The following is a 21,395-nucleotide window of genomic DNA, read 5'->3' as shown; positions in this document are numbered from 1 at the left end:
ATGGGGACACTGGGGAGAGGGAGACAGTGGGGAGGTGGGAACACTGAGGGGAGATGAGGACACTGGGGAGAAGGGGACACTGGGGAGGTGGGGGACACCAGGGAGATGGGGACAATGGGGAGATGGGGACACCAGGGAGATGGGGGACATTGGGGAGATGGGGACACTGAGGAAATGGAGGACACTGGGGAGAGATGGGGGACGCTGGGGAGGTGGGGCAAAACAGGGAGATGGGGACACTGAGGACATAGGGACACCGGGGAGATGAGAAAAAACAAGGAGGTGGAGGGCACAGGAGATGGGGACACTGGGGAGATGAGGGACATTGGGGAGATGGGGGACACTGGGAAGATGGTGACACAGGGGACACCAGGGAGATGAGGGACATTGGGGAGATGGGGGACACTGAGGAGATGGGGACACCAGGGAGATGGGGGACACTGAGGAGATGGGGACACTGAGGAGATGGGGACAATGGGAAGAGATGGGGACAACGGGGAGGTGGGGACACTGGGGAGATGGGGGACACTGGGGGGAGATGGGGGACATTGGGGACATGGGGACACCAGGGACATGGGGGACATCAGGGAGGTGGGGGACACTGAGGAGATGGGGACACTGGGGAAATGGGGACACTGGGGAGATGGGGGATGCTGGGGACATGGGGGACACCAGGGAGATGGGGACACTGGGGACATAGGGACACCAGGGAGATGGGGACACCAGGGAGGGGAATCCTTGTGACATTGGGTGGAGAGAAGGAACGGGAGAGATGGAGGAAAAGGGAGAGATGGAGAAGAGGAATGGGAGAGATGCATGAAGGAAATGGGAGAGATGGAGAGAAAAATGGGAGAGAGGGAGAGGAGGGAGAGGTGGAGAGAAGGAATAGTGGAGAGATGGAAAGAAGGGATGGGAGAGATGGAGAGGAAGAATGGGAGAGAGGGAGAGGAGGAATTTGGAAATGTGTAGAGAAGGGAGAGATGGAGAGGAAGAGTGGGAAATATGGAAAGAAGGGAGAGACGGACAGGAGGAATGGGAGAGATGGTTGAAAGAAATGTGAGAGATGGAGAAGGGATGGGAGAGAGGGAGAGGGGAGCAGGAGAGGGAGGTGAAAGCAGCAGGGAGCACCTACCCAGGAAGGCCGCCCAGTGCAGGGGCTGCCTGTCCTTCTTGTCACACGTGCTGGGGCTGGCACCTTTGTTGAGCAGCAAGTTCACCATCTGTGGGGTGTGGGGACAGCGTCAGCAGGGCCACCCCAATGGCTCTGTCCACCCCGATGTCCCTGCCCACCCCGATGTCCCTGTCTGTGCTGACCCCAATGTCCCTGCCCACCCTGACATCTGGGGCCACCCCAACGCCCCAGCACACCCTGATGTCCCTGCTGCCCAGCTCTGTCCCTGCCCACCCCAATGTCCTGTCCTGTCCCTCTCCACCCCAACATCCCCATTGTCCATCCCTGTCCCTGCCCACCCTGATGTCCCTGCCCACCCCAATGTCCCTGCCCACCCCTGCCCCTGATGTCCCTTCCCTCGCCTGTCCCTGCCCACCCCGATGTCCCTGCCTGTCCCTGTCCCTCTCCACCCCAATATTCCCACTGTCCACCCCTGTCCCTGCCCACCCCAATGTCCCTGCCCACCTCTATCCCTGCTCACCCCAATGATCCTGCCCACCCCTGCCCCTGCCCACCCTGATGTCCCTGCTGCCCACCCCAATGTCCCTGCTTGTCCCTGTCCCTGCCCACCCCTGTCCCTTCCCACCATGATGTCCCTTCCCACCCCAACATCCCTTCCCACCCCTGTCCCTGCCCACCCCTGCCCCTGTCCCTGCCCACCCTGATGTCCCTGCTGCCCACCCCAACGTCCCTGCCTGTCCCTGTCCCTGCCCACCCCAATGTCCCTGCCCACCCCTGCCCTTGTCCCTGCCCACCCCGATGCCCCTGCCCACCCCAACATCCCTTCCCACCCCAACATCCCTTCCCACCCCTGTCCCTGCCCACCCCTGCCCCTGTCCCTGCCCACCCTGATGTCCCTGCTGCCCACCCCAACGTCCCTGCCTGTCCCTGTCCCTGCCCACCCCAATGTCCCTGCCTCTCCCTATCCCTTACCACCCCTGTCCCTGTCCCTTTCCACCCCAACATCCCTTCCCACCCCTGCACCTGCCCACCCCGATGCCCCTGCCTGTCCCCGTCCCTTCCCATCCCTGTCCCTGTCCCTTCTCACCCTTGTCCCTGTCCCTTCCCACCCCTGTCCCTGCCCACCCCTGCCCCTGTCCCTTCCCACCCCGATGCCCCTGCCCACCCCAACATCCCTTCCCACCCCAACATCCCTTCCCACCCCTATCCCTGCCCACCCCTGCCCCTGTCCCTGCCCACCCCTGTCCCTTCCCACCATGATGTCCCTTCCCACCCCAACATCCCTTCCCACCCCTGCCCCTGTCCACCCCAATGTCCCTGCCTGTCCCTGTCCCATCCCACCCCCCTGCCCCTGCCCACCCCGACACCCCTCCGGCCCCATCCCCGTCCCCAGCACCTCGAGGTGGCCGCTGTGCACGGCGTGGTGCAGCGCCGTGCGCCCGGTGCGGTCGGCCACGTTGACGGTGCTGAGCAGCGGCACCAGCGCCTCCACGCACTTGGTGGCCCGGTTGGCCGCGGCCACGTGCAGCGGCGTCTGCCAGTGCTTGTCGCGGGCATTGACATCGGCCGAGTGCTTCAGGAGCAGCTGCAGGGCTTTCTGTGGGGTGGCACGGCAGGGAGAGGCTCGGGCGCGGCCCCAGATCCCAATTCCTGCCCACCCCACAGCTCTGGGATTTCTCACTGTGGGATTTCCCACTGTGGGATTCCCTTCTGTGGGATTCCCCCCTTGCCTGTGTCCCTGTCCACCCCAAAGCCACGGGTGGAGGTTTCTCTCCAAAAATGGATATTCCCACTGGGAAAGGTCCTGAAGGTTGGATTGGTGTGGGCAGGATGGCACCTGGGCTGTCCCAGCCACGGGGACAGGGATTGTCCCCCTGGGCTGGCACTGCTGGGGCCCCTCCAGTGCCAGCTCCAGCCCTGGGCCCTCCTGGCCACGGAGACATCGAGGGGCTGGAGCGTGGCCAGAGCTGGGGAAGGGCTGGGGCAGCAGGAGAAGGGGCTGGAGAGGGGCTGGGGGAGCTGGGGAAGGGCTGGGGCAGCAGGAGAAGGGGCTGGAGCAGCCCTGGGGAGCTGGGGAAGGGCTGGAGCAGCCCTGGGGAGCTGGGGAAGGGCTGGAGCAGCAGCAGAAGGGGCTGGAGCAGCCCTGGGGAGCTGGGGAAGGGCTCAGCCTGGAGGGAAGGAGGCTCAGGAGGGACCTTTTCACCCCACAGCTCCCTGAGGGGAGAGCAGGGTCAGGATCTGCTCCCAGGAACAGCAGGAGGAGAAGGAACAGCCCCAAACTCCTCCAGGAGAGGGTCAGGGTGGACATCAGGAGGAATTTCCTCCTGGAAAGGGCTGTGGAAGTGCCCAGGGAGGTTTGGAGTCCCCACCCTGGTGGGGATCAGTCCCAGCTTGGATTTGCAGATCTCTCCCCACCTCAAACCTCCTGGGATTCCATGAACCCCCCACCCTCACCTGGGCTGCTCCAGCTCCGTTCCCAGGTGGAACCTGAGCCAGGTGGGCTCATCCCACCCCATCCCAGCCAGGAATCCTGGCTGGGGGGAGGAAAACCCCAGAGGAACCACGTGAGGAACCGGGAGTGAACGTTCCCTGGTGACTCAGCACGGCCCAGGGGTGACAAACCTGACCCACTGACCTACATTTGACTTTTATTTCCCTCTGCTCCTGCCCAGGCTTCAAGGCTTCCCCTCCCTCTGCCATCGGGGCAGAGCTCCCAGGGATCCCAACCCCACGGATCTTCACTCCCAGGGACCCAAAAAACCAAGCCAGGCACCCCACAGAGAGAGCTCCAGGTAGGGAAAGCATTTTGGGGAGGTTCCTCTGGGGAGCTGGGCAGGCCAGAACTTCTCAGGTGGAAAAACGGGGGTGTCCAAACCCCAAATTCCCAAATTCCGAGAAAATCGGCATCAGGGGAGCCCAAACCTCCAAACCCCCAAAATTCTAAAAGTCCCAGAGAATCAGCAGCAGGGATGCCCAAACTCCCAAATTCCCAGAGAATCATCAGGAGTGTCCAAACCCCAAAACTTCCAAATCTCCAAATTCCCAGAGAAGCAGCAACAGAGGTGCCCAAACTCCCAAATTCCCAGAGAATCATCAGGGGTGTCCAAACCCCCAAACCACCAAAATTCCCAAAGAATCAGCAGCAGGGGTGCCCAAACCCCCAGTGCCCAAACCCCAAAATTCCCAGAGAATCAGCAGAGGTGTCCAAACCCACAAACCCACGAAATTCCAAAATTCCCAGAGAAGTAGCAGCAGAGGTGCCCAAACTCCCAAACCACCAAAATTCCAAAATTCCCAGAGAATCAGCAGGGGTGCCCAAACCACCAAAATTCCCAGAGAATCAGCAGCAGGGGTGCCCAAACCCCCAGTGCCCAAACCCCAAAATTCCCAGAGAATCAGCAGGGATGCCCAAACCCCCAAATTCCCAGAGAATCATCAGGGGTGCTCAAACCCCAAAACTCCAAAATTCCCAGAGAATCAGCAGCAGGGGTGCCCAAACCCCCAGTGCCCAAACCCCCAAATTTCCTGAGAATCAACAGGGTTTCCCAAACCCCAAAACTCCCAAATTCCCCGAGAATCAGCAGGGGTGCCCAAACCCCCAAAGAAGAAGCAGCAGGGATGCCCAAAACCCCAAACTCCCCAAATCTCCAAAGAAGCAGCAGGGGTACCCAAACCCCCAAATTTCCAGAGTATCATCAGGGGTGCCCAAACCCCAAATTCCCAGAGAATCAGCAGGGGTGCCCAAACCCCAAATTCCCAGAGAATCAGCAGGGGTGCCCAAACTTCCAAACCTCCAAATTGCCAGAGAATCAGCAGGGGTGCCCAAACCCCCAAAGAAGAAGCAGCAGGGATGCCCAAAACCCCCAACTCCCCAAAATCCCCAAAGAAGCAGCAGTGGTGCCCAAACCACCAAAATTCCCAAAGAATCAGCAGCAGGGGTGCCCAAACCCCCAGTGCCCAAACCCCCAAATTTCCTGAGAATCAGCAGGGGTGTCCAAACCCACAAACCCACAAAATTCCAAAATTCCCAGAGAAGTAGCAGCAGGGGTGCCCAAACCCCAAAACTCCCAGAGAATCAGCAGCAGGGGTGCCCAAACCCCCAGTGCCCAAACCCCCAAATTTCCTGAGAATCAGCAGGGGTGCCCAAACCCCCAAAATTCTAAAATTCCCAGAGAATCAGCAGCAGGGGTGCCCAAACCCCAAAACTCCCAAATTCCCAGAGAAGTAGCAGGGGTGTCCAAACCCCCAAAATTCCAAAATTCCCAGAGAATCAGCAGCAGGGATACCCAAACCCCCAAATTCCCAGAGAATCAGCAGCAGAGGGGCCCAAACCCCAAATTCCCAAACCCCCAAAGAACGAGCGGAGAAACCCCTAAGCGACAGAGCAAAAACAACCAAGGAGGATTTTTTTCCCCAGAACTTCCTGCATTCCCCAAACCCCAAATGGCAGAAAGGGGAGCAGAAAATCCCCTTTTCCCCCCGGAACCCCTGCCCAGCACCCACCTCGTGGCGCGAGGCCGCGGCGCGGTGCAGCGGCGTCAGCCACACCGTGTCCTTGGCGTTCACGTTAGCACCTGGGGGGACACACAGAGCCTCAGCACCCCAAAAAACCCCAGAGCTGCCTCTGCCTGCTGCCCCGAACCCCACAGCAGGCAGGGAGCATCCCCACGGGGATGCAGCTGGAGAGGGATGTCCCAGGTTTTGTTTGGTTGGTTGGGAGTTTTCTGGAATTCCCAAAACACAACAGGGGCTCCTTGAATCCCAAAATACAACAGGGACACTCTGTAACCCAAGAGCAACCCCAAAACCCCACAGGGACTCCCTGAATCCCAAAAGCATCCCCAAAACCCAACAGGGACACTCTGAAACCCATGAGAGTCCCCAAAACCCAACAGGGGCTCCCTGCATCCCAAAGGTGTCCCCAAAAAATGATGCGACACCCTGAATCCCAAAAGCAACCCCAAAACCCAACAGGGACACTCTGTAACCCAAGAGCAACCCCAAAACCCCACAGGGACTCCCTGAATCCCAAAAGCATCCCCAAAACCCAACAGGGACACTCTGTAACCCAAGAGCAACCCCAAAACCCAACAGGGACTCCCTGAATCCCAAAAAGCATCCCCAAAATACAACAGGGACACTCTGTAACCCAAGGGTAACCCCAAAACATAACAGGGACACTCTGCACTCCAAAGGTGTCCCCAAAACCCAATGGAGATGCCTTGAACCCAAAAGCATCCCCAAAATACAACAGGGACACTCTGTAACCCAGGAGGGTCCCCAAAACCCCACAGGGGCTCCCTGAATCCCAAAGGTGTCCCCAAAAAATGATGGGACACCCTGAATCCCAAAAGAATCCCCAAAACATAACAGGGACACTCTGCATCCCAAAGGTGTCCCCAAAACCCAATGGGGACACCCTGAATCCCAAGGGTAACCCCAAAAACTCAGGGGATCAAGGGCATCTTTGGGATCAAGCGGCTGAGCATCCCCCACCTTCAGCACCCCACCGATTTTAGGGGATTTTCCAGATCCCCACAGATTTTATGGGATTTTGAAGATCCCCACAGATTTTAGGGGATTTTCCAGATCCCCACAGATTTTATGGGATTTTGAAGATCCCCACAGATTTTAGGGGATTTTCTCTGGGATCCACAGACTTTAGGGGATTTTGAAGATCCCCACAGATTTTAGGGGACTTTCTCTGGGATCCACAGACTTTAGGGGATTTTGAAGATCCCCACAGATTTTAGGGGATTTTCTCTGGGATCCACAGACTTTAGGGGATTTTGAAGATCCCCACAGATTTTAGGGGATTACAATGGTTGAGCATCCCCCTCCTCCTCCAGCACCACACAGATTTTATGGGATTTTCCAGATCCCCACAGATTTTATGGGATTTTGAAGATCCCCACAGATTTTAGGGGATTTTCTCTGGGATCCACAGACTTTAGGGGATTTTGAAGATCCCCACAGATTTTAGGGGATTTTCTCTGGGATCCACAGACTTTAGGGGATTTTGAAGATCCCCACAGATTTTACAGGATTTTCTCTGGGATCCACAGACTTTAGGGGATTTTGAAGATCCCCACAGATTTTAGGGGATTACAATGGTTGAGCATCCCCCTCCTCCTCCAGCACCCCACAGATTTTAGGGGATTTTCTCTGGGATCCACAGATTTTAGGGGATTTTCCAGATCCCCACAGATTTTAGGGGATTACACTGCTCAAGCATCCCCCTCCTGGCTCTGCCTCCACCTTTTCCAAGACGTGGGAACCCTTTAGGGTCACCATTCCCATACCCTCCCTGGCCGCACCCCGTGAGCTCGGGGGGGTTTGGGGGGTCCCAGCCCGTCCCGCCGCACCCCCGGATTTTGGGGGGTCCTGCGGGGCGCCCCGGTGTCACCTGACAGGATGAGCAGCTCGAGGATTGCAACGTCTCCGATGTAGGCAGCAGCGTGCAGCGGGGTCCGGCGCTCCTGGTCCTGGGGGGACAGGGACACCCTGAGCTGGGGGCACTGGGGGCACTGGGGGGCACTGGGACGGACTGGGGGGAACTGGGATGGGACTGGGAGGGACTGGGAGAGACTGGGATGGGACTGGGAGAGACTGGGGGAAACTGGGAAAGGATGGGAGGGGGCTGGGAGGGATTGGGAGGGATTGGGATGGGGCTGGGAGGGACTGGGATGGGACTGGGAGAGACTGGGATGGGGCTGGGATGGGACTGGGATGGGACTGGGAGAGACTGGGATGGGGCTGGGATGGGACTGGGATGGGACTGGGAGAGACTGGGATGGGGCTGGGATGGGACTGGGAGAGACTGGGATGGGACTGGATTGGGGCTTCGAGACACTGGGAGAGACTGGGATGGACTGGGAGGGACTGGGAGGGACTGGGAGAGACTGGGATGGGACTGGGATGGGACTGGGATGGGACTGGGATGGGACTGGGAGAGACTGGGATGGGGCTGGGAGAGACTGGGATGGGGCTGGATTGGGGCTTCGAGAGACTGGGAGAGACTGGGATGGACTGGGAGGGACTGGGAGGGACTGGGAGGGACTGGGATGGGACTGGGAGGGACTGGGAGAGACTGGGATGGGGCTGGGAGGGACTGGGATGGGACTGGGAGGGACTGGGAGAGACTGGGATGGGACTGGGATGGGACTGGGAGAGACTGGGATGGGACTGGGAGGGACTGGGAGAGACTGGGAGGGACTGGGATGGGACTGGGATGGGACTGGGATGGGACTGGGAGGGATTGGGATGGGATTGGGAGAGACTGGGGGGGACTGGGAGGGACTGGGAGGGACTGGGAGGGACTGGGAGAGGAATGGCAAAGGGTGGGAGAGACTGTGAGAGATTGGGAGGGACTGGGATAGGGCTGGGAAAGGATGGGAGAGACTGGGAGGGACTGGGACAGACTGGGATGGGACTGGGATGGGGCTGGGGATGGGATTTATGGGATTGATGCGATGGGATTTTGGGATGGGATGGGATTTTGGGGTAGGATTTTGGGACGGGATTTTGGGATGGGATGGGATTTATAGGATTGATGGGGTTTGGGGATGGGGTTGATGGGATTGATGGGATTTAGGGATGGGATTTTGGGATGGGATGGAATGGGATGGGATTGATGGGATGGGATGGGATGGGATGGGATGGGATGGGATGGGATGGGATGGGATTGATGGGATTGATGGGATTTAGGGATGGGATTTTGGGATTTTGGGATGGGGTTGATGGGATTTGGGGATGGGATTGATGGGATTGATGGGATTGATGGGATTTTGGGATGGGGTTGATGGAATTTAGGGATGGGATTTTGGGATGGGATGGGATTTTGGGATGGGATTTTGGGATGGGATGGGATTTTGGGATGGGATTTTGGGATGGGATGGGATTTTGGGATGGGATTTTGGGATTTGGGGATGGGGTTGATGGGAGCCGGGGAGCCCAGGGCCGGGGCCAGGCGGGTCTGGGGGGCAGCAGCGGGGCCTCACCAGCACATTGATGTTCTCCTTCTGATTGAGCAGCGACCGAACCTCCTCCACATCCCGGTTGAAGATGGCTTGGACCAGAGGGGGCTGCGGGGACAGGAGGTGACAGGGACACAGCTGGAACGGGGGTGGCAGTGACAGGGAGACAGCTGGAACGGGGGGACAGGAGGTGACAGGGACACAGCTGGAACGGGGGGACAGTGACAGGGACACAGCTGGAACGGGAGGACAGGAGGTGACAGGGACACAGCTGGAACGGGGGGACAGGGACACAGCTGGAATGGGGGGACAGTGACACAGCTGGAATGGGGGTGGCAGTGACAGGGACACAGCTGGAATGGGGGGACAGGGACACAGCTGGAATGGGGGGACAGTGACACAGCTGGAATGGGGGTGGCAGTGACAGGGACACAGCTGGAATGGGGGTGACAGGGACACAGCTGGAACGGGGGGACAGTGACAGTGACACAGCTGGAATGGGGGACAGTGACAGTGACACAGCTGGAACGGGGGTGGCAGTGACACAGCTAGAATGGGGGTGACAGGGACAGGGACACAGCTGGAATGGGGGACAGTGACAGGGACACAGCTGGAACGGGGTGACAGGGATACAGCTGGAATGGGGGGACAGTGACACAGCTGGAATGGGGGTGGCAGTGACAGGGACACAGCTGGAATGGGGGGACAGGGACACAGCTGGAATGGGGGGACAGTGACACAGCTGGAATGGGGGTGGCAGTGACAGGGACACAGCTGGAATGGGGGTGACAGGGACACAGCTGGAACGGGGGGACAGGGAGAGGGACACGGCTGGAATGGGGTGACAGTGACAGGGACACAGCTGGAATGGGGGTGACAGGGACAGGGACACAGCTGGAATGGGGGTGACAGGGACAGGGACACAGCTGGAATGGGGGTGGCAGTGACACAGCTGGAATGGGGGTGGCAGTGACACAGCTGGAATGGGGTGACAGGGACACAGCTGGAATGGGGGTGGCAGTGACACAGCTGGAATGGGGTGACAGTGACAGGGACACAGCTGGAATGGGGTGACAGGGACACAGCTGGAATGGGGTGACAGTGACAGGGACACAGCTGGAATGGGGTGACAGGGACACAGCTGGAATGGGGTGACAGTGACAGGGACACAGCTGGAATGGGGTGACAGGGACACAGCTGGAATGGGGTGACAGTGACAGGGACACAGCTGGAATGGGGGTGACACTGATGGGGGCACAGCTGGAATGGGGTTCTGCCATTCCCGGGATTCTCCCGTTCCCGGCCCAGGATTCTCCCATTCCCGGGATTCTCCCATTTCTGACCCAGGTGTTCCATCCCTGGGATTCTCCCATTCCCAGCCCAGGGGTCCCATTCCTGGTATTCTCCTGTTCTTGAGTCGAGGGTCCCATTCCCAGGATTCTCCCGTTCCTGACCCAGGTGTTCCATCCCCGGGCTTCTCCCATTCCTGGGCCAGGGGTCCCATTCTCGGGGCTCTCCCATTCCCGGTTCCGGGGTCCAGTCCCTGGGATTCTGCCATTCCTGGACTTCTCCCGTTCCCGACCCAGGTGTTCCATCCTCGGGATTCTCCCGTTCCTGGCCCGGGGTTCTCATTCCCGGGATTCTGCCATTCCCAGCATGGGGGTCCCATTCCCAGGATTCTCCCGTTCCTGGGCCGGGGTTCCCGTTCCCGGGATTCTGCCATTCCCGGGATTCTGCCATTCCCGGGATTCTGCCATTCCCGGGATTCTCCCGTTCCTGGGCCAAGGCTCCTATTCCCGGGATTCTGCCATTCCCGGGCCACAGGTCCCATTCCCTGGATTCTGGGGTCCAATCCCTGGATTCTGCCATTCCCGGGCTTCTCCCGTTCCCGACCCAGGTGTTCCATCCCCGGGATTCTCCCGTTCCCGGCCCGGGGTTCCCATTCCCGGGATTCTGCCGTTCCCGGGATTCTGCCGTTCCCGGCCCGGGGTTCCCATTCCCGGGATTCTGCCGTTCCCGGGATTCTGCCATTCCCGGGACTCTGCCATTCCTGGATAGGGTGTTCCATCCCCGGGACTCTCCCGTTCCCGGCCCGGGGTTCCCGTTCCCGGGACTCTGCCATTCCCGGGCTTCTCCCGTTCCCGTCCCGCGGCTCCCTGCCGAGCCTCCCATCCCCGGCGCTCTCCCGTTCCCGTCCCGGCAGCAACGGCCCCGAACGGCGGCCCCATGCCGTGCCGGGGCCCGGGAGCGGCGGGCAGGGCTCGGCGGAGCGCGGCCCGCGGCCTGGGGCGGCGCCGGGCCGGGCCCGGTGGCGGAGCCGCGCTAGGCCGCACATCCCCGGGCTGCCGTAGCGCCGCGGCCCGGGCGAGGCGCGGCGGGCGCGGGGCAGGGCAGGGCGGGGCGGCGGCCGTACCTGGTCCGTGATGCTGAGAACCCCCATGTCGGGGCCGCCCTCAGCGCCCAGCTGCCGGCATCGGGTCCGGCCGCGGCGGCTCCGCTCGGGCGGCTGCGGGGCGGGGACGGAGCGCCGGGGATGCGCCGCCCACCGGCCCCGAGCGCGAACGGGCACGGCGGCGGCGGCACCGGGCGGGGGCGGCCCCGGGCGGCGGCGCGGGGGGCTCCGGCGGCGGCGGCACCGGCGCGGAGGGCGGCGGGAGAGGGGCCGGGGGTCGCGGCTCCGGGATGTCCCCGGTGGGAACGACACCCACGAGGGGCTCTCGGTGATACCGGGGGTCCCGGGGGTCGCGGCTCTGACCCGCTCCGGGATGTCCCCGGGGGTGTCGGATGTCGGTAACCCCGGGGGTCCCGGGGATTGCTGCTCTGACCCGCTCCGGGATGTCCCCGGTGGGAATCATTCCATGAGTGACTGTCGGTAACCCCGGGGGTCCCGGGGATTGCTGCTCTGACCCGCTCCGGGATGTCCCCGGTGGGAACGACACCCACGAGGGGCTCTCGGTGATACCGGGGGTCCCGGGGGTCGCTGCTCCGGGATGTCCCCGGTGGGAATCGCACCCACGAGGGGCTGTCCGTGACCCCGGGGATCGCTGGTCCGGGATGTTCCCGGTGGGAACGACACCACGAGGGGCTCTCGGTGACCACGGGGGTCCCGGGGATTGCTGCTCTGACCCGCTCCGGGATGTCCCCGGTGGGAATCATTCCATGAGTGACTGTCGGTGATCCCGGGGGTCCCGGGGGTCGCTGCTTTGGGATGTCCCCGGTGGGAACGGCACCCACGAGGGGCTGTCCGTGACCCCGGGGATCGCTGGTCCGGGATGTTCCCGGTGGAAATCACATCCACAAGGGGCTCTCGGTGACCACGGGGGTCCCGGGGGTCGCGGCTCCGGGATGTCCCCGGTGGGAAATCACATCCACGAGGCTCTGTGGGTGATCCCCGGGAGTCCCGGGGGTCGCGGCTCCGGGATGTCCCCGGTGGGAACGACACCCACGAGGGGCTCTCGGTGATCCCGGGGGTCCCGGGGGTCCCGGGGATCGTGGCTCCGGGATGTCCCCGGTGGGAATCATTCCATAAGCGGCTGTCGGTAACCACGGGGGTCCCGGGGGTCCCTGCTCTGACCCGTTCCGGGATGTCCCCGGTGGGAATCACTCAATAAGCGGCTCTCGGTGATCCCGGGGGTCCCGGGGATCGCGACTCCGGGGTATGCCCGGTGGGAATCACTCCATGAGTCACTGTCGGGGGTCCCGGGGGTCGCGGGTGTGCGGTGTGCCCGGTGGGAACGGCACCCACGAGGGGCTGTTGGTGACCCCGGGGGTCCCGGGGCAGCGGCTCCTCCGTCCCAAAGGGCTCTGGAATGGTGCGAGAGGGTCCCGGGGGTCTCATTTCCCTCCTCCGTCCCCTCTGTGGGGTCTGTCCGGTAGGAATCCCATCCCCGGGGGTCCCTGGGCCGCACTCCCCCATCCCAAAGGGTGCTGGAATGGTGGGAGAGGTCCCGGGGAACTGGAGATTGGTTCCCTGCGCTGTACTGGGCTGAACTGGGATGTACTGGGCTGAGCTGGGAGGTACTGGGATATGCTGGGATGTGCTGAGAGACACTGGGCTGAACTGGGATGGTCTGGGAGATGCTGGGCTGAACTGGACTAGGCTGTACTGGGATGTACTGGGCTGTACTGGGATGTGCTGGGATGGTCTGGGAGACACTGGGCTGTGCTGGGCTGAACTGGACTAGGCTGTACTGGGCTGTACTGGGCTGTACTGGGAGGCACTGGGAGGCACTGGGCTGTATTGGGTCTATACTGGGATGTGCTGGGCTGTACTGGGAGGCCCCGGGGTGCGTTGGGCTGCGCTGTGCGGCTCTGGGCAGCTCCCGCAGCCCCGGTGAATTCCCGCTCTCTCGCCGCCTCTGCCCGCTTCGGAGCGGGGCCGTTACCGGTCCCGGTTAATCCCGGTCGCTCCCGGTGCACCCGCACTACATTTCCCATCGCGCCCCGCGCTCCTCCGACTACAACTCCCATCATCCCTCGCTCGGGAGGCGTCTCCCCGCCCCGCCCCGTGACGCGCCCGCCGCTATGGCGACGTGGTGACGTCACGGGGTGAGAGGTCAGGGCGGCGGCGGCGCCCCGGCCCGGTCCCGGTTCCGGTTCCGGCCCGGCCCCGGTCCCGGCCCGCTCATGGCGGCCCGGCGCCTCCGCGGCGCCCTCCAGCTCGGGGCGCGCCCGCGCCTGCGGGCCGCGGCGGCCCCGCCCGGCAGGTGAGCGGCGGCGGCGGCGGCGGCGCCGGGACGGGCGGAGGTCACGGCGGCCCCGGCGGCACCGGGGCGGCGATCGTGCTGCGGGGGCTCCTGCGGGGCTGCCCGCGCTCACGGCACTCGCGGGGCGGGGTGGTGCGGGGGCGCCTTGGCGGAACCGGGGGGTCCCGGTAATCCCGGTAATCCCGGTAATCCCGGGGATCCCGGGGCCGCTGTCCCGGTTCCCGCGGAGGGCCCTGGGTGGGGAACACTGGCGGGGAGGGGCTGACCTTGGGGCAAAGCCCGCTGGGGACACCGGGGGCGGGCCGGTGTTACCGAGCCCGGTGTCCCCGAGCCCGGTGTCACCGAGCCCGGTGTCACCGAGCCCCGGTGTCACCGAGCCCGGTGTCACCGAGCCCGGTGTTACCGAGCCCCGGTGTCACCGAGCCCCGGTGTTACCGAGCCCGGTGTCCCCGAGCCCGGTGTTACCGAGCCCCGGTGTCACCGGCAGGGGCGGCAGTCCCGGTGCCACCCGGCTGTGCCCCCGCGGCTCCGGTGGCGGAGGGGGGGAGCCACAATTCCCGAATTCCCGTGGGGAATCCCCGGGATCTGCACCGGGAGGCACCGGGAGGCACCGGGGGGCACCGGGCGCTTGGCCCCGCCGGGAGCTGCTGTCCCCGGGCCGGGTTTCCCGGCCTTCCTCCTCCTCCTCCTCCTCCTGGCAGCCCGGGAGGGACAGGAGGGGACGGGGGGGACCCGGGGCTGCCAGGGAGGGACCTGGGGTGGGCTGGAGGGGCTTGGGAAGGTCTGGAATGATTTTGGGATGGTCTGGAAGGGGTTTTGGGAAGGTTTGGAGGGGTTTGGGATGGTCTGGAAATGATCTGGGGTGGTCTGGAAGGAGCCCGAGTGGGCCAGGAAGGGGTTTGGGGAGGTCTGGAATGATTTTGGGATGGTCTGGAAAGGGTTTTCAGAAGGTTTGGAGTGGTTTGGGATGGTCTGGAAGGGACCTGGATTGGTCTGGAAGGAGCTTGGGATGGTTTGGAATGATTTTGGGGTGGTCTAGAAGGGGTTTGGGATGTTCTGGAAGGGTTTGGGATGGTCTGGAAGGGACCTGGGGTGGTCTGGAAGGAGCTTGGGATGGTCTGAAGGGGTTTGGGAACGTTTGGAGGGGTTTGGGAAGGTCTGGAAATGATCTGGGATGGTCTGGAATGGATCTGAGAAGGTCTGAGGGGGTTTGGGGAGGTCTTCAAGGCACCTGGGATGGTCTGGAAAGAGCCTGAGCTGGTCAGGAAGGGGCTTGGGGTGTTCTGGAAGGGACCTGGGGTGATCTGGAGGGGTTTGGAAGGGTCTGAGGGGGCTTGGAAAGGTCTGGAAGGGACCTGGATTGGTCTGGAAGGAGCTTGGGATGGTTTGGAATGATTTTGGGGTGGTCTAGAAGGGGTTTGGGATGGTCTGGAGGGGTTTGGGATGGTCTGGAAAGGGCTTGGGGTGATCTGGAAGGGATCTGGGGTGGTCTGGAAGGGATCTGAGAAGGTCTGAGGGGGCTTGGAATGGTCTGGAAGGGACCCAGGGCTGTTTGGAAGGGTTTGGGATGTTCTGGAAGGGTTTGGAAGGGACACAGGGTGATCTGAAGGGGTCTGGGGAAGTCTGCAAGGGACCTGGGATGGTCTGGAAAGAGCCTGAGTGGGTCAGGAAGGGGCTCGGGGTGATCTGAAGGGGTTTGGGGAAGTCTGGAAGGGTTTGGGATGGGCTGGAAGGGACCTGGATTGGTTTGGAGGGGTTTGGGATGGTCTGGAATGGATCTGAGAAGGTCTGAGGGGGTTTGAGGAGGTCTTCAAGGCACCTGGAATGGTCTGGAAAGGGCTTGGGATGGTCTGGAAAGAGCCTGAGCTGGTCAGGAAGGGGCTTGGGGTGATCTGGAAGGGACCTGGGGTGGTCTGGAAGGGATCTGAGAAGGTCTGAGGGGGCTTGGAATGGTCTGGAAGGGACCCAGGGCTGTTTGGAAGGGTTTGGGATGGTCTGGAAGGGACCTGAGCCGGTCAGGAATGGACGTAGAGTGATCTGAAGGGGTTTGGGAAGGTCTGGAGGGGTTTGGGAAGGTCTGGAAGGGACCTGGAAGTTCAGGAAGGGACCTGGACAAGTCTGGAGAAAGCCTGAGCTGCTCAGGAAGGGACCTGGATTGGTTTGGAGGAGTTTGGGATGGTCTGAAGGGGTTTGGGAAGGTCTGGAAGGGACCTGGGCACATCTGGAAGGAGATTGGAAGTTCAGGAAGGGACCTGGGATATTCTGGAGGGGTTTGGGATGGTCACAAGGGACCTGGGCCAGTCCTGTAAGGACCAGGGAAGGACTGGAAGGGGTCTGAGCTGGTCAGGAAGGGACCCGGGCTGGGTGGGAATGGGTCTGGAGGGATTTGGGAAGCCCTGGAGGGATTTGGGGTGCTCTGGAAGGGCCTGAAGCTGTAGAAGGGATTTGGGGAGCTCGGGAAGGGCCCTTGTCCGTCAGGAAGGGTCCCAAGGGGCTGCTGCTTGATCCGGTGCCACCGGTGACAGTCAGTGCTGCCGGTGACACCTGGTGACAGCCAGTGACAGCCGGTGCTGCCGGTGCTGTCAGTGCCACCCAGTGACACCCAGTGACTGCTGCTGGTGACAGTCAGTGCTACCAGTGACACCCAGTGCTGCCGGTGCTGTGGGTGCTGCTGGTGCCACCTGGTGCCACCGGTAACATCCGGTGACACTCAGTGGTGCCTGGTGACAGCTGGTGCTGTGGTTGCTACCGGTGCTGGCAGTGACACCCGGTGACACCCGGTGACAGGCAGTGACACCTGGTGCTGCCGGTGCCACCCGGTGCCACCCAGTGACACTCAGTGACAGCTGTCAGTGACACCCGGTGACACCCGGTGCTGTCAATGACAGCCAGTGCCACCCTGTGTCACCCGGTGCTGCCTGTGACAGCCGGTGACACCCAGTGCTGCTGGTGACAACTGGTGACACCCGGTGCCACCAGTGACAGCCGGTGCTGTGGGTGCTGTCAGTGACAGCCAGTGACACTTGGTGACACCCAGTGCTGCCGGTGCTGTGGGTGCTGTGTGTGCTGTCAGTGCCACCCGGTGACAGCCGGTGACACCCAGTGACAGCTGCTGCTGCCGGTGCTGTCAGTGACACCTGGTGACTGCCAGTGATAGTCGGTGACATCCAGTGCTGTCAGTGACAGCTGGTGACAGTCGGTGCTACCAGTGACACCCAGTGCTGCTGGTGCTGTGTGTGCTGTCAGTGACACCCCGTGCTACCAGTGACACTGCTGGTGCTGTGGGTGCTGCTGGTGACAGCTGGTGACACCCGGTGCTGCCAGTGACACCCAGTGACACCCGGTGACAGCTGGTGCTGTGGGTGCTGTCAGTGACACCCAGTGACACTTGGTGACACCCAGTGCTGTCAGTGACACCCGATGACAGCAAGTGACAGGTGGTGCCACCTGGTGCTGCCGGTGCCACCCAGTGACAGCCGGTGCTGTGGGTGCTGTCAGTGCCACCGGTGCCACTCAGTGACACCCAGTGCTGCTGGTGCTGTGGGTGCTGTCAGTGTCACCCAGTGACACCCAGTGACACCCAGTGCTGTTGGTGCTGTGGGTGCTGTGGATGCTGTCGGTGCCACCCAGTGCCACCCAGTGCTGCTGGTGCTGTGGGTGCTGTCAGTGCCACTCCGTGCCACCCAGTGCCACTCAGTGTCACCCAGTGACACCCAGTGCTGCCAGTGCTGTGTGTGCTGTCAGTGCCACCCGGTGCTGTGGGTGCTGTGGGTGCTGTGGGTGCTGTCAGTGTCACCCAGTGCTGTGGGTGCTGTGGGTGCCACCCGGTGCCACTCAGTGACACCCAGTGCCACCCAGTGCTGTGGGTGCTGTGTGTGCTGTCAGTGCCACCCGGTGCTGTGGGTGCTGTCGGTGCCACCGGTGCCACTCAGTGACACCCAGTGCTGCTGGTGCTGTGGGTGCTGTGGGTGCTGTGGGTGCCACCCGGTGCCACTCAGTGACACCCAGTGCTGCTGGTGCTGTGGGTGCTGTCAGTGCCACCCGGTGCTGTGGGTGCTGTCAGTGCCACCCGGTGCTGTGGGTGCTGTGTGTGTTGTCAGTGCCACCCGGTGCTGTGGGTGCTGTCAGTGCCACCCGGTGCTGTGGGTGCTGTGTGTGTTGTCAGTGCCACCCGGTGCTGTGGGTGCTGTGGGTGCTGTGGGTGCTGTGGGTGCTGTGGGTGCTGTCAGTGTCACCCAGTGACACCCAGTGCCACCCAGTGCTGCTGGTGCTGTGGGTGCTGTGGGTGCTGTCAGTGCCACCCAGTGCTGTGGGTGCTGTGGGTGCTGTCAGTGCCACCCGGTGCTGCGGGTGCTGTGTGGTGCTGTCGGTGCCACCGGTGCCACCGGTGCCGCCCGTGTCCCCGCAGGCACACGGCCCCGTGCGGGCTCCGGCTGCGGCCGGGCCCCGGGAGCGGCGAGCCCCGAGCGCAGCCCAGCCGCGCCTTCCTCAGCCTCAGCAACCGGCGCAAGGAGTACTCGGAGCGCCGCATCATCGGGTGTGTGCCACGCTGGGCTGGGGCTGGACCTGGGCCCAAACCTGAGCCTGAGCCTGAGCCCAGACACAGCCCTGAGCCCAGCACAGCCCTGAGCCTGAGCCTGAGCCCAACACAGCCCCAAACCTAGCACTGAGCCCAAATACAGCCCTGAGCCCAGACACAGCCCTGAGCCCAAACCCAGCCCTGAGCCTGAGCCCAGACACAGCCCTGAGCCCAGACACAGCCCTGAGCCCAGACACAGCCCTGAGCCCAGCCCCAAACCCAGCCCTGAGCCTGAGCCCAACACAGCCCTGAGCCCAACACAGCCCTGAGCCCAAACACAGCCCTGAGCCCAACCCCAGCCCCAAACCTAGCACTGAGCCCAACACAGCCCTGAGCCCAGCCCTGAGCCTGAGCCCAAACACAGCCCTGAGCCCAAACACAGCCCTGAGCCTGAGCCTGAGCCCAGACACAGCCCTGAGCCCAAACCTGAGCCTGAGCCCAGCCCCAAACACAGCCCTGAGCCCAAACACAGCCCTGAGCCTGAGCCCAAACCCAGCCCTGAGCCCAAACCCAGCCCTGAGCCCAAACCCAGCCCTGAGCCCAAACCCAGCCCTGAGCCCAGACACAGCCCTGAGCCCAAACACAGCCCTGAGCCCAAACACAGCCCTGAGCTCAAACCTGAGCCCAAACACAGCCCTGAGCCCAAACACAGCCCTGAGCCCAAACCTGAGCCCTAACACAGCCCTGAGCCCAAACCTGAGCCCAAACACAGCCCTGAGCTCAAACCTGAGCCCAAACACAGCCCTGAGCCCAAACCTGAGCCCAAACACAGCCCTGAGCTCAAACCTGAGCCCAAACACAGCCCCAAACACAGCCCTGAGCTCAAACACAGCCCTGAGCTCAAACCTGAGCCCAAACACAGCCCCAAACACAGCCCTGAGCCCAAACCTGAGCCCAAACACAGCCCTGAGCCCAAACCTGAGCCCAAACACAGCCCTGAGCCCAATCCCAGCCCCAAACCTAGCACTGAGCCCAAACCTGAGCCCAAACACAGCCCTGGGCCCAAACCCAGCCCTGAGCCCAAACCCAGCCCTGAGCCTGAGCCCAAACACAGCCCTGAGCCTGAGCCCAGCCCCAAACCCAGCCCCAAACCTAGCACTGAGCCCAAATACAGCCCTGAGCCTGGGGCTGAGCCCAACCCCAGGCTCCAAACCCAAACCTGACCCCAGCCCTGAGCCTGAGCCCAACCCCAGCTCCAAAAACAGCCCTGAGCCTGGGCCTCAGGCTGGCCCCGACCTGAGCTCCAAATCCAGCCTTGACCCCAGTCTCAGCCCTGACCCTGACCCTGGCCCCAACCCCAGCTTCAAACCCAATCCCAGCCCTGACCCCAGCCCCAACCCCAATCTCAACCTCAGCCCCAACCCCAGCCCTGACCCAAACTCTGACCCCAACCCCAGCCCTGTCCCCAATCCCAGCCCTGACTCCAGCCCTGACTTCAGCCCCAATCCCAACCCCAGCTCCAATCCCAACCCTAATCCCAATCCCAATCCCAGCCCTGACTCCAGCCCTGACTTCAGCCCCAATCCCAGCCCTGACTCCAGCCCTGACTTCAGCCCCAATCCCAATCCCAGCCCCAATCCCAACCCCTGACTCCAGCCCGACCCCGTTGCAGGTACTCCATGCAGGAGATGTACGACGTGGTGGCCAACGTGGAGGACTACAAGAGCTTCGTGCCCTGGTGCAAGAAGTCCGTGGTGGTGGCGCGGCGCTCGGGGCACCTCAAGGCGCAGCTGGAGGTGGGGTTCCCCCCCGTGCTGGAGCGCTACACCTCCATCGTCACCCTGGTGCGGCCCCACCTCGTCAAGGTGAGCTGGGGGAGGGCTGGGGAGGGGCTGGGGGAGCTGGGGAGGGGCTGGGGGAGCTGGGGAAGGGCTGGAGCAGCAGGAGAAGGGGCTGGAGCAGCCCTGGGGAGCTGGGGAAGGGCTGGGGAAGGGCTGGAGCAGCCCTGGGGAGCTGGGGAAGGGCTGGAGCAGCAGGAGAAGGGGCTGGAGCAGCCCTGGGGAGCTGGGGAAGGGCTCAGCCTGGAGGGAAGGAGGCTCAGGAGGGACCTTTTCACCCCACAGCTCCCTGAGGGGAGAGCAGGGTCAGGATCTGTTCCCAGGAACAGCAGGAGGAGAAGGAACAGCCCCAAACTCCTCCAGGAGAGGGTCAGGGTGGACATCAGGAGGAATAAAAGGTGGTCAGGGTTTGGAAGTGCCTGGAAAAAAGGAGGCTCCGAGGGGAATTTCACTCCCTGATGAGAGAGCAGGGTCGGGCTCTGCTCCCAGGGAAGGAAAGCAGCCTCAGGTTGTTCCAGGGGAGATCAGGTTGGAATTTCCCCATGGAAGGGGCTCTCAGGCTTTGCAGCTCCCAGGGAATTTCGCACTCCCCATCCCCGGAGCTGCCCAGGCTGGGCTGGATCCGGGGGGCTTTTCCATCCTCGAGGATTCCTGGATCCCGGTGGATCCCAGAGCCCCCCTGAGCCCCCCTTTTCCCCTCCCCAGGCCGTCTGCACCGACGGGCGCCTCTTCAACCACCTGGAGACCAACTGGCGCTTCAGCCCCGGCATCCCCGGCTACCCCCGCACCAGCACCGTGGATTTCTCGGTACGAGCCCGCCCCGGCTGCCCCCGGGGAAGGCGGGGCTCGCCCGCCCGGCCTCACCTGCTCTTCCTCCTCCTCCTCCTCCTCAGATCTCCTTCGAGTTCCGCTCCCTGCTGCACTCCCAGCTGGCCACCGTGTTCTTCGACGAGGTGGTCAAGCAGATGGTGGCCGCCTTCGAGCGCCGCGCGGCCAAAAACTTCGGGCCCGAGACCCGCATCCCCCGGGAGCTGATGTTCCACGAGGTGCACCAGACGTGAGGGAGGCCGGGCCGGGCACCCCCGGACTGTGCCGGGCCCGCCCCGAGCCCACCCACTCCCCCCAAAAAATATTTATTCAAGAAGTGCGTTTCCGCTGCTGATGCCTCAACGCCCCCCGGGGCTGCCGTGAGCCCCCGGGCCCAGGAGCTGCTTTTGCAGCTGA

At 62.8% G+C, this 21,395-nt stretch overlaps 2 protein-coding genes across 2 annotated transcripts in view; one reads left to right on the top strand and one right to left on the bottom strand.

Moving 5' to 3' along the window:
* Positions 1–11,668, bottom strand: part of ANKRD52 (ankyrin repeat domain 52) — a 58,746-nt gene extending 47,078 nt beyond the window's left edge. Inside the window, exons 1-6 of the mRNA XM_064401217.1 lie at positions 11,522–11,668; positions 9,133–9,216; positions 7,539–7,617; positions 5,636–5,706; positions 2,529–2,729; positions 1,133–1,220 (exon numbers count right to left, since the gene is read on the bottom strand). Of these exons, the coding sequence (XP_064257287.1) occupies positions 1,133–1,220; positions 2,529–2,729; positions 5,636–5,706; positions 7,539–7,617; positions 9,133–9,216; positions 11,522–11,548 (550 nt within the window). The 5' untranslated portion in view covers positions 11,549–11,668. The remainder of the gene's footprint in view (positions 1–1,132; positions 1,221–2,528; positions 2,730–5,635; positions 5,707–7,538; positions 7,618–9,132; positions 9,217–11,521) is intronic.
* A 1,971-nt stretch (positions 11,669–13,639) lies between these two features.
* COQ10A (coenzyme Q10A) lies at positions 13,640–21,291 on the top strand. The gene is made up of 5 exons (XM_064401269.1): positions 13,640–13,814; positions 18,223–18,351; positions 20,006–20,198; positions 20,877–20,978; positions 21,065–21,291. Exons 1-5 carry the CDS (start codon positions 13,735–13,737, stop codon positions 21,230–21,232), a joined length of 672 nt encoding a protein of 223 aa, XP_064257339.1. The 5' UTR covers positions 13,640–13,734; the 3' UTR covers positions 21,233–21,291.
* Positions 21,292–21,395: the final 104 nt, after the last annotated feature.

Source organism: Passer domesticus, chromosome 31, assembly GCF_036417665.1.
Source record: "Passer domesticus isolate bPasDom1 chromosome 31, bPasDom1.hap1, whole genome shotgun sequence".
NCBI lineage: Eukaryota > Metazoa > Chordata > Aves > Passeriformes > Passeridae > Passer > Passer domesticus.
Note: the sequence above shows the minus strand (reverse complement) of the source record. Positions and strands in the feature narration are given on the sequence as shown.